Here is a 13,185-nt window from a genome sequence, read left to right on the forward strand (position 1 = left end):
CATCACTCATAGAGTCTCAGAGTAATCAACCACTGTACAACAATAATAATAATAATAATGATAATGATAATAATAATAATCATATGCTGTAACAACGCACCTTTCAATAGCCATGTCTACCTCATACTGCACCTTTCACCTTTTTTAAAATTGTATATATGGGCTGTCATTTGTCTTTTTACTGTACAGTGAGCGAAACAACCTGAGTCAAATTCCCTGTCTTGTTTGACCTGATTTGGCCAATAAACCTGATTCTGATTCTTTCTGGGAACCACCTCAGTGTTATTAGATCAGCTGTTTCTTTCATTGCCTGAAGGCTTCACTGGCACCAGCAACATTTCTTTTTTTTTTTTTTTTGCTCAAAGATTTCATTATTTAAGGAAAATATAGAGGAAAACAGTTTAGGGATCTCTTTAATAATCTATCTGTGAGTTGGCCAAATAAACCTGATTCTGATGTTGTCATGGGGTGAATAAAATATACTCCCATCAACTGAAAAATAAATTTACAAACAGTAACAGCGAGATTTATACTGTAATTCATTTCAATGTGTACTTGGGAATTCCTACAGTACATAAAGGAAAACAGTCATATAAAACTGGAAGAGAACAACAAGTAGCTGGACTGCTGGTTATGGAAATCAGGGATTTATAATCCACCTCCAGACGCCACGCTGTTTTTCTCTGATTGGCCGTGTCGGGTGTTGAGGCGGGACCTCAGCAGCAGAACAAACCATGAAGGATAATATTAGGGGCCTGCAGAAACCAAAGTATTTACTGCAAAACAAATGGGACCACTATGGGCTACCAACGAATTATTCAACAGTATGAAATGATAAAATACCAATTCAGTTTAGTTCTAATAGCTGGAGAGAATGTCGTGGTTTCAGTAAGAGGTTCTCGTCTCCTTGAACATCCCACCAATCACTGCAGTTAAAGCGGACTGACAAGTCAGCCACAGTTACCACCGCTAACCGGAAACCATGTCATTAAAACTAATGAAACCACATTTATAAAAAGATACTTTTTTTCTGATACATATTCTTTTAATCTCTCCATCTTTATACTGATGTTATTACATCTTTAATGTAAAAATTGGTTACCGCTTCACGTCTTTTTTTTTCAATATTTTTGTATTGGGTCCAGGCAAAATCCATATTGACAGTAATGCAATCAGTATCCATGTTCTTTTTCTTTTTTGAACCTCAGACCTTATTCCTTTAATAAATTCCCTCCCATCCCACCCACTCATGGACCTCGTATTAACCACATAGCCAGTATGAGAATAATCAGTTCTATTGATATGAAAATGGTAAAACAAAACAGGAAGAAAAGACATAATAGAGGAGGAGTCATTATGAGTAATATACAGCAAACAACAGAAATTAAATGAAATAAAAGAATCAACTATCAGCTGTAAAATGATAGAATTAATCATCATGTTGCAATTTATTAAAATGCTAATTATGTAAAAAAGATACAGAGAGAGTCTTGATAGTCACTACCATGTCCACCTCATACTGCAGTTTTTTAATTGTATATTTGTTAATAAGTGCCACATTTGTTTATTTACTGTTTGCTATTTTTAAATCTGGGTACAGTGAGCGAAATAACCGGAGTCAAATTCCTTGGTGGGCAATGTTCAAACTTGGCCAATAAAGCTGATTCTGATTCTGATTAAAAGTTTTATTTTGAAAATCTAAACCGGATTCCGTCAATCTGAATTGTTCCACTTTATGCAGGAAGAGTGAACCGGAAGCCAAACAAGTAATTCGGGTTTGAACCAACAATCCTACGTGTCATTCCTCGAGTTTCACTGATTCAGAAAGCTGCCTAAGATCATTTCTGACCAAATCCTGGTAAGATATCACCTTCTTCAAACAATCAACCACATAAACTGAAGAGTTTGTTCACAGAATCTTGATGTTTGTTATGCGAGGAGTTCAAAAGTTGCTCCTGTTCCTGAGCTAAAATCCCTTTAAACACGTGAACTTTCGTCTCTCCAGTTCAACTTATTGTTCAGGTTTCAGTCAAACGTATAAGTTATGTTATTAATAATGCTCTATTTTTCATTATCAGAAACATCTGCGTTGTTAAAATAGTTGTTTTGTTGTGAGGTTCTGAAACTATAGTTCCTGTCTTGATATCTCTGTGTGTGTTATTATTATCAGCGTTATTATTGGTGATATTTAGTTTTTCTGAGTTTTATAGAGGGAGAAGCACGTGTTTATACAATGTAACTTTAATGAACTGAACTTTCCTGAATGAATGAATAATTTGATGGATCACATGATCTGAGAGGAAACGTCACTTGGTACGATGACGTCATTTGTTTTGAATTTGAGGCTTTGTTCAAGAAACAATGCTTTAGTCTAAATATAAAATAATCAATTTAAGGACCTGGCAGGAGGTTAAACCAATCTCAGCAGAGCCACAGCCACTATAGTTACTGTATTTAATAATAATAATAACCACAATCATATGCTGTAACAATGCACCTTCCAATAACCATGTCCACCCCATACTGCTGCACCTTTCACTTTTTTACTTGTATATATGTTAATAAGAGCCATTTGTCTGTTACTGTTTGTAACTATTTAAATCTGGGTTCAGTGAGTCAAATTCCCTGTCTGGCATGTTCAAACTTGGCCAATAAAGCTGATTCTGATTTATACTTTTAAACACTCTAAGTGATTTCGACCTTGATGGTTCCCATCACCGATCTTATGAAGGGCAAACTGATATAAGTGATGAATGGATGATGTATGCGATCCTCTCTAAAGCTAAAACATATTTCATGAATAAGAGACTTTGATTTTCATGACCAGTGGTTTTAGACTGCAGGTTAAAATATTTTTAGTTTTTAGTCTGAAACCTACTGGGGAAGTAAAATGAATGTGTTCAGGGGCCAAATACAGTAACTCTGCCTACGCAAATTAAGATGTTGGGAGGAAATTATGTCACATTTGGGTAATAACTCAGTTGTATCCTCCATACTCAATAGTTTACCTCAATATTTAAGAGTTTGCATCCCACTGCTATCTTGCATGATTTTAAAATAAATCTGATATTTTCAAGATATGTTTTTCATTCAAATTAAACATTAAAATGCAATAATGTAAATTATGATCTCTGACTATTGAGTTGAGCGAAATTCATGTTTTGCACTTTCTGGGTATGACTTTAATCTGTCAGGTTTTCATAAATATCTGATTAATCTACTTAATTTGATGAACTAAATAATTAGATTTGTTATTGATTCTGTTTTACCTCTCCTGGCTGATGGCAGAAGGATGAAGGCTTTGATTCTGGTGGGGGGGTACGGGACCCGGCTGCGACCGCTCACCCTGAGCGTCCCCAAACCTCTGGTGGAGTTCTGCAACAAGCCCATCCTGCTGCACCAGGTGGAGGCGCTGGTTAAGGTACGGAGGTGACCTACAGGGGGATTTGTTTCTGCTGACTCACTACTTTTGCACTTTATTGATTGTCCAGCGGGTGTGTGTTTGCAGGCCGGGGTAAACCATGTGGTTCTGGCAGTGAGCTACATGTCAGAGCTGCTGGAGAGGGAGATGAAAGTCCAGGAGCAGAGAGTACGTACATCATCACTATCAGAGTATGCATGTTGAAGTAAGAGGGTGTAAAGATGCACGGACCGAACCGTTCCCACTTCCTTTTTTTTTTTTTTTTTTTAATGTGGCCCTTTATTCAAAGTATACAGACAGGAAGGAGGTAGAGAGAGACAATGGGGATGACATGCAGCAAAGGTGCGCAGGCCGGGATTCGAACCTACAACCGCTGCAGGAGTATGAGCCAGTATATGAGCCAGTATATGAGCCACTTGCTCTCAACAATTGTTCTTTTGAGACTCCAACAAACCATCAAACATTATTAGTAGTTAATATTGTTCTAGGTTCAGTGGTAAAGTCATGTCAGGATTTCTATTTGGGCTAATGGGTGTGATAATGCTATTTTAAATGTATTGATATGATGGATTGATTCAATTTCCTCACAGTTCTTTCTGAAAGAGCTGATGATGTTTTCCTAGTCTCTTAGAAATTACCCTTGTGCTCACTCTGGCGCATCACTAATGTCCCACTTCTGTTCTCTCCTCAGCTGGGGATTCAAATCTCTCTGTCTCACGAGAAGGAACCTCTGGGAACCGGTGAGTGTCTCCTCACTTCAGACAAAACGGAACAGACAGGAAACAACCTAAACCGCTTTAAATGTGTCTAGCGGTTCAAGGTCGTTGTAGATTGTATGAGTATTGTAGTTGGGAACCGTTTCACAGCTCTTTCAGTCACTTAAAGCTGAAAACAAAGAAAAAGAGGCAGGAAATGTGAGCAAGAGTTTGACTTAAAAACAGAAATGATGCAGTTTCTTTTTCTTAACTTGGTTAAAACACACATGTTTTTTCTTCTTCTGCAGAGTGGATTATTTGATATCCATCTTTAAGCTCTGAGCTGCTATGCAAAATAAAGGTTATTGAATGTTATTTAAATTGTAATATTATCTTTCGAGTAAGCATACAGTGCCGAATCTGAAAGCTCTCACAATCACACATCATACAGATTTTTACTCTCAAATACTTGGCTCTTGCACTGAGTTGACCCAAATTAAGGAAACACAGTACTAGATAGGAGCTGTGAAGTAGCATAATGAAGAAACGACATTCCTCTCCCACCCAGAATGATTAATTAAATCCCATGTGTTGCTCTGTCTTTATGATTCTGTTTCTTTGAGGTTTTGGATGCTAAACGTTGTCAAAGTGTTGCTTTTCATTGGTACATTTTCATCATTGTTCTTAGATTTGTTTTTTTTTTAGATAGTGAAGATGCTACAAACTGTACTTTCCTCCATAAATGGGAGTATAAATCCAACTTCTAACTGGGGTTAATAAAATTTAGGAGTTAAACTTTCTGATCCAGGTCTGTAAGCAAATCCGAACAGCTCACTGAATGAGAAACTTTTAAACCCAGACAGCATGAAGGTATGCAGATACAGTATCACTGCAGACTTCAAAATATACAGGTATCATCTCAAGCAGAGACAAATGCATTTCTAATATATCCCATTTAACAATAAACTAACTGTGAGAATTGTTTGCATAATTTAGATCTAATTACATTTGCTTTACAATGTTCATCAAGAAAACAAACAGACATAACTGCCAATATTATATCGCCCGTTTAAGTACAATTTGAATGAATGAATGAATTTATTTATTTCAGACAATTTCCACAAAAGTGATTGGTAAACAGTAATAACAAAAGAACAATCCCAAACAACATATACATATTCACCATCGTTGCAATATATATTCATATATAAAAATTAAAAAAAAACACAATTTTGAATTGAATAAACTTGTACGTATTTATACCTTCAGATACTCCACTTTTCATATGTTTGTAGGACGAGAGGTCGAGTTCACTCTGACCACATTCACGTCCACTTCCACAAATAATCTGAGGTCACCAAGTTATCCAAACAGCCTGAAACAAAGATCACACTCGTCCATGAGGAAAAGGTAGCTCAGGTCTAGACTCTGAGAGCGTAAACTCCACCCACGTGGAAACTTGTTTTGATGTAATTGATAAAACAACAGATATGCACGTCTCTGTCTGTGCACAGCGGGACCCCTGGCGTTGGCCCGAGAGCTGCTGAACGTCGACAACGAGCCGTTCTTCGTCCTCAACTCGGACGTCATCTGTGATTTTCCCTTCAAAGACATGCTGCAGTTCCACCACAACCACGGCAAGGAGGGAACCATCGTGGTGAGATGGAGTTTATTTATTTCTCTTTTTTTTTTACTTTGTATGGAAAGGGCAGTCAACACCTACAGAAAAGACATTATGTAAAAAAAAAAATTACATCTTCATACATAGAGTCCTTTTCCCTTTTTTCTTTGTGAGAAAGAAAGCAATTGGTTCAAGGGTAAATTGGAGGTCTGTAAAAGACCAAACTTCTGTATGACATATATCAGTCCTCTAGGAGCTCCACGATCCTCTGTAAACATTTCCCTGAATGTTTGTATCCTCCTCTGAATCTTCAGGTTTCTCCCAGTCACAGTTGTGATCCCCCTCCTACCCTCATGCATGCAGTTTACATATTCATTCATGACCTACTTCTGTCTGTCCCACTTTCTTACAGTGTTAACTGTCCACTATGTACCTACGCACTAAGGGAAGCTTACATTTTCAACATTTTCAAAAAGAAAGGGAAAGGGACTTATGCCGCGTTCCATTTACCTCGGAAATCGGAACTGGGAACTGGGAATGGCAGCCATGTTGGAATGTTAACTCGGGGGTGGTGAAGCTTCTCCCACTTTCCCAGTAGGAAATCCCACTTCGAGGGGCGTTCCAGTTGAAAATTCCGACTAGGAACTGGGAAATTCCGACTTCCGAGGACAAATGGAACGCGGCATAAAAACTTTGGTGCAGTTATGCAAAGTCTGCTCGGAATGGAGATATAAATTCAGCCCATTCACTCCAAATTCGGTCAAATTTGTCCTTTTGAATTCTCAAAGAATAGGTCAGTTTTTCCATTTTAAACATTTCCAGGACTATCCCATGCCATTCCTCCAGTGTAGGTGGTGCCGGGTTCAACCACCTTCTCTAGTAATAGATTTTTTACTGGCGGCCAATAGAACCTGTAGCAGCTTTATATCCCTCCTTGATTTCAGACATTTGACATGACCCAGGTAAAGATTTTTGAAGTTTAATGGAGTTTATTTCATTTGATTTATTTTTGTGGTCTTAGCAGCAAGGGTTCATTAAGACTAAAACAATCATGAAATCTTACTAAGAAATTGTACTACTGCCCCCTACTGGATCAAATGTTTACTGCTGGTCAGCATATCAAAGCTGGTGTGATGGGATTTAAGTTTTGTTACAATAATTCAACACAGAAGGAAACAATTCCCTGATTTTGTGTGTGAAGGTAACGCGGGTGGAGGAGCCCTCCAAGTACGGCGTGGTGGTGTTTGAGTCGGACACCGGCAGGATCCATCGCTTCGTTGAGAAACCGCAGGTCTTTGTCTCCAACAAGATCAACGCCGGCATGTACATCTTCAGTCCCAGCATGCTCAGCAGGATCCAGGTGATGCTCTCCTCCTCCCTCGGAGTGATGCGCTGTCAAGCTCTTTCTCTCCACGTGGCCGTGACGTCTGTCCAAACTTGTTCGTTTTGCAGTTAAGACCAACATCCATCGAGAAAGAGATATTTCCCGTCATGGCAGAGGAGGGTCATCTGTACGCCATGGAGCTGCAGGGTAAGTGTTTTCACTAGTTCAACCAGAGATTATGTCAACATTGTCTTCAGCCTCAGAGATGAGGGGCAGATTGGAAGAACTGACCTTTTTAGTGCATTTTAAGAACCTGTGCAGTTTTCAGTGTGAAAATGAAAAATTCAGCATGATGTTGGAAAAAAACAAATTCATTCTGTGTTTAAAAGCCAGTATTATTACTTTGATCAAAGGTTTTCATGAATGAACCTACTAAAATTCTTAATTTGAGGCCTGAACACTGTCTGCATGAGTTAAGATGAGTCGCTTCATCGAATACCGTCGTTTTTTTCAAGGTCAATGATGTTGGCATGCTTTTTTTTAGCTTTGTCTAAGATGTAATATATTCTGCTTCAGTTTTGTTGACAAAATATGTAGGTATCAGAATTTTGGAGGCCAAGTTTAGTACGATTTATTCACAGATGAAGAGGTTGATTAGTATGTTGTTGGAAGTTGACCCGTGTGCTCGCTTTGGTCTCTGCAGCTCACAGCTCTAACAGACGTAAGTGTTCGGATCTTTTCTCACGTTCAGACTCGGGGAGTAGTTTTAGGAAGAGAAGCACCAACCAGAAACCAGATCACTTGGTTTCTCGTGTCCAAAGCTAAAGGTTTTTATGCTTTCAGGCAAAGATGCCAGCAGATCTGAGCCGAACGGCACCAGTAGTCTGTTGGTGCTTCTCCAAATCCTCGTCCCTCTAGACCAGGGGTCGGCAACCCGCGGCTCTAGAGCCGCATGCGGCTCTTTAGCGCCGCCCTAGTGGCTCCTGGAGCTTTTTCAAAAATGTTTAACCTTTTTTTTTTCCTTTCTTCTTTTTTCTCTTTTTTCCTTTTTTTCTCTTTTTTTCTTTTTTCTTTTTTCCCTTTTTTCCTCTTTTTTTCTTCCTTTTTCCTTTCCTTTTTAATCTTGACATTTCGACTTTTTTCTCAACATTTCGATGTTTTTTCAACATTTAGAATTTTTAATGAAATTTTGACTATTTCCTCGACATTTCGACTTTTTTCTCAATATTTTTGACCTTTTTCTCAACATTTCGACTTTTTTCTCGACATTTCGACTTTTTTCTCAAGATTGTACTTCAACATTAATCTTGACATTTCGATTCTTTTCTCAACATTTAGACTTTTTTCTCGAAATTTTGACTTTTTTCTCAACATTTGTACTTTTTTCTCGACATTTCGACTTTTTTCTCGAAGTGCATAATAGAAAAAAAAAATCTTCCCCCACTAATATAGAAAACATGCAGCATGTGTTGCCTTCATTCTAAGGCTTATACAAGACTTTTAATTTTTTGCGGCTCCAGACATATTTGTTTTTTGTGTTTTTGGTCCAATATGGCTCTTTCAACATTTTGGGTTGCCGACCCCTGCTCTAGACAGATCTCAGCCTATCCCGAAACACAGAAACCAAGTAGCTGAACAGTCAAACCACCCTCCTCTCCTTTAGACACACCCGTATTTCCAGTTTTTATTGCTTATAAAATCAGTGCTTTTACATATAATTTCGTGTATTTCCAGTAGAAGTCTTAGATTAATCGTGTTACACACCCTACCTGCAGCTTTATTACCCATTTTTCCTGAAATGAAAAATAAACAGAGTTGGTAATAATAAGATGACAGAGAAGTCTCTGTTCTGTGTTTAGTAACCTGTCAGTTTAGTTTCCATGGTAACTAATTGCTTTCACCGTCCATATTTGGACTGTTTTGCTGTTTCTTGTCTCTCTGCAGGTTTCTGGATGGACATCGGTCAGCCTAAGGACTTCCTGACAGGGATGTGCATGTACCTGCAGTCGGTAAGACAACACGCCCCCGAGAGGCTCCGGACGGGACCTGGTTTCCTCGGCAACGTCCTCGTGGTGAGTGCCGGTCGCTAACGATGCCTGTTGAATAAATGAGTACTGCCCCGCGTTGATGCCCTCGTTTGTCCTCCCTCCTCTGCCAGGACCCGTCGGCGAAGGTCGGGGAGAACTGCACCATCGGGCCCAACGTCACCATCGGCGCCGGCGTGGTGGTGGAGGACGGCGTGAGGATAAAGCGCTGCACGGTGCTGAAGGGGTCCAGGATCCAGTCGCACTCCTGGTTGGAGAGCTGCATCGTGGGGTGGAGCTCCTCGGTGGGCCAGTGGGTGAGTCGCTTTAAACATTTCTATACAGTTAGAGCTGCAACAGTTGCTGAAATGTATTTACAGTTCAGAACAAACAGACTTAAACTGCCTTAATTTTAAACTTCTGGTGAACTGACTCTTTTTAAAGGCACATCTGTAGATGTATTTTTTAGATTTTGTGGCTCTAGTGGCCTTTATTCAAAGTTTAGACACTTCAACCACTCACCCACATGAACGGAAGACTTTGTTCACAGAATCCTAGATGTTTGTTATGCAGGGAGTTGAAAAGCTGCTAATGTTCCTGAGCTAAAATCCCTTTAAACTCAAATACCAAAACATGAACTTCTCTCTCTTCTCTCCAGTTCAAGTTCTTCTTCAGGTTTCAGTCAAACTTAAAATTATGTTATTAATAATGCTCTATTTTTCATTATCATAAACATCTGCGTTGTTAAAATAGTGGTTTTGAGGTGCTGAAACTATAATTCCTGTCTTGATGTATCTGTTTGTGTTATTGTTATTATTAGCATTGTTATTGGGGATATTTTGTTTTTCTGAGATTTATAGAGGGAGACACACGTGTTTATACAATTTAACTTTAACGTATATATAGTTGGATGACGATGATGATGATGATATATATATATATATATATATATATATATATATATATATATATATAGCCTATATAATTTTTTTTTTCTAAAGATTTTGTGGCTCTAGTGGCCTCTATTCAAATTTTAGGTAGAGAGAGAGAATGGGGACGACATGCAGCAAAGGGCAGCAGGCCGGGACTCGAACCTGCGACCGCTGCAGGATGAGGACTGTAGCCTCTGAACGTGGCCCGCTTGCTCTAACCACTGTGCCACCTGGCGGCCTGATATTTTTGCCTAGATTCATGACAGTAGAAGTTAAATAACAGACATGCCCACCTTGATTTCAGCTCAGAAAAACCTGAACTTAAATGTGAAAGTCTTCTGTTTGGGTCACATGGTTGTTCCGTTTCATGTAAAACGGTTACAGCTGCTTTGAGGGTACGGCGATGACCCGTGTCTGGTTTCTCTGTGTCGCCAGGTGCGGATGGAGAACGTGACGGTGTTGGGGGAGGACGTGATTGTGAGCGATGAACTTTACCTGAACGGTGCCAACGTCCTACCTCATAAATCCATCAACGAGTCGGTCCCAGAGCCGAGAATCATCATGTAGCGTCACGGAGGACGAGAGAATCCCAGCTAATTTTTATATGAACTGACTGGAAACCAAAATTGTGCCAGGAAAAAAGAAAAAGAGCGGGGATCAGATGCTCGGATGAAGAACAATAAACGAAGAGCTTTTTTTTTTTTTTTTAACTTGTATTTGTTTTATCCCTGCTTGGCTGCGTCTTCCATTAGTCTGACGATAGCAGAGGCCTGAAGTCCTGCAGGTGGTGGTTGATGAAGACGAGGGAGGAATCTGGTGCGTTTGGTGGAGGGATTGATGATGTTTAGGGTTGGGGGGGTGACAGAGGATATGAGCATCATGTATTTACTCTGGATCAAATCATGATGGGCGACTGGAGATTCTGGCCGGACCTGCTGAACAGCTCACGTCGTTGGTTGTGTGGTTAAAGCTGCAGCAACTTCAACTTCCTTATAGAAATGTGAATGTTTTAAACAAACAGGAGTCATATTTGTTATGAAGTAAGTAAGAATGTAAGTCAGTATAGCGTTGCATTCCTCAACAGAGCTTATAATTGCATCCATTTTTATAAAACGCATCCTGATTAGTTTACCAATGAATGTTGGTTTACAGCACTGACGAGTTACTGCTCTGGGGAAGCAAGACAAACTAGTCGCGAGGGGCTCAGACGTTTAAGTCTGGCTGCATCTGATCTGGTTTGTTTTTGTCCTTTAAAAAAAGCACTAATGCCTTGTAAAGATGTTGCTTTGAGCTCAGCTTGCTGCTGATGTGGCGTTCACCGGGAGGTCGGCTCACAAGCGCATCAGTACTGGAGTCAAAGTAGTTACTACGTCAGTCAGATCCAGTTATTTGGTTTTTTTCTGTGTTATGGCCATTTTTAGATTTCAGTTTTGTCTCTTGCCAGTCTGAGCTAAACTTGTTTCAGCTGCATGTTTGCTGGTAGACCAGCATTATTGAATAGATATGAATATTCAAAAAAGGTTATTTAAAAATGTTGTATGACTGTTAGTCATAGAAACATCGCTAGTTTGGGACATTTCATTTGAATTTTACTTTTTTCAAATTTAGGCACTAAACCAGAAGCAAAATTGTAAAAAATGTTTGCTAAACTAAATATGGATATTTAATAAATAGCTCTGAAGGGACCTTTATGTAGATTAATGCTCTGGAGCGCTTAAATCTTTTTTTTTGTTGTTGTGTACCTCATGTGAATTTACCCACCGAATTTAGACAGTGTTTTAACCTGTGTGGTAATTATCTCTGAAGAAAGTTCCAATGAAATGGTGTCAAAAATGCAGTAGTTCAGGAGTGTTTGTATCCCTCGTCTGGGCGAGTTGTTTAGGAAACTGTCTGTATGTTAGATCATTAATGCTTTTTTCTACGTCATGATCCTTAAGGTTAGAAATCTGACACAATATGACTGTCTGGCACTTATTCTGCTACAATTCCTCTCAACCACTGGAAAACCCCTGGTTCTCGATTCATATTGTTTCATTGCCAACATTGTTGTTGTTGATGATGACAGAACTTGACAGAAGTCGTGAAAACACTTTTAATTGTTTACTTATCAGCCAACATGAAAAGGCTGGACAATTGAGGAAAACAGAAATGTGGACCAGCGAGTCTTGTGGTGTTTTGTTTGCCTGCAGTTGTTTTGTTTGTAGCACAGAAACAACCAAAGTTTGACTGGAACAAAACTGTCATATATCTGTTTTTTTGTGCCTCATCGTGGTAAAGTGATGAAGCCCGTTAGCTGCTGAACCAAGTCAAAGCTGATGAGAATCGACCCGTCGCCTGGTCCTGATAACTGGATCTGTTATTGGAGGCGTGGAGAGGCGCTGGTGTTTAAACGCAATGTCACGGCAACACTGGCAGATGATCTCACCTTCGACCCCGACTAACGCTGTGTTTGATATCCGCAGTTTATGCCCATGGGACCTCTGATCATGTTAAATAAATCCTGTGTAGTTGAAGGGTTCTGAAGCGTATTGATGTCTTATTTTTTAATTTACATTTTATTTTGAATAAAGCAGCAGATCAACAATGTTCACACCTTCCAACATGGTTTGAATGAAAGAAAGTTGATCCTTGTAATGAAGTCTTTTTAAAAATTACACCTGAAAACAACCACTAAGAGTTTTTATGTTTCTTCTATTTGTATAATGTTTCATAATTAGAAGATGTGTTTTTCAGGCTCTGGGGGGTCGGGTTGTCATCAGGAACCACTTAGGCTTCACTTTAACATAAAAAATAAAAAGACTTGGGTTTCATCGAGCTGAAACCCAATAAGTAGCATCTGCTCAGACTCAAAACCCTTAGAGGCTGTTATCGTATTAGAAGGTTTAAAGTACCAACAATAGAAAAATAACGTATTTTATTATCTGTTTATTTCAAAATACTTGGATTTCTTTGGTCGCACAATGTGAGATGTCATGCAGCGTTGACGGTGGGTGGAGATGGAGATGGGAATGTTGGAGTACCGCCCTCCCACAAACATGAATGTGACGTTTTTAAAGTCAGGCTGTGATTTTTGTTTTATTTTTTTTTTTTGTTAACAATTTTTTATTAATTTTTTGCCAACTTTTAAAAAGAAAAAGGGGGCAGACAGTCACAAGCACCGCTCTGCTG

At 39.2% G+C, this 13,185-nt stretch overlaps 1 protein-coding gene across 1 annotated transcript; it reads left to right on the top strand.

Moving 5' to 3' along the window:
- The first annotated feature begins 1,744 nt into the window (after window positions 1-1,744).
- Window positions 1,745-12,687, top strand: gmppb (GDP-mannose pyrophosphorylase B). Its single transcript, XM_061727023.1, has 10 exons — window positions 1,745-1,858; window positions 3,289-3,421; window positions 3,509-3,589; window positions 4,113-4,161; window positions 5,631-5,773; window positions 6,939-7,097; window positions 7,190-7,268; window positions 9,006-9,133; window positions 9,220-9,402; window positions 10,453-12,687. Exons 2-10 carry the CDS (start codon window positions 3,293-3,295, stop codon window positions 10,582-10,584), a joined length of 1,083 nt encoding a protein of 360 aa, XP_061583007.1. The 5' UTR covers window positions 1,745-1,858; window positions 3,289-3,292; the 3' UTR covers window positions 10,585-12,687.
- Window positions 12,688-13,185: the final 498 nt, after the last annotated feature.

The sequence above is a fragment of the Cololabis saira genome, chromosome 8 (assembly GCF_033807715.1).
Source record: "Cololabis saira isolate AMF1-May2022 chromosome 8, fColSai1.1, whole genome shotgun sequence".
In the NCBI taxonomy this organism is placed as follows: domain Eukaryota; kingdom Metazoa; phylum Chordata; class Actinopteri; order Beloniformes; family Belonidae; genus Cololabis; species Cololabis saira.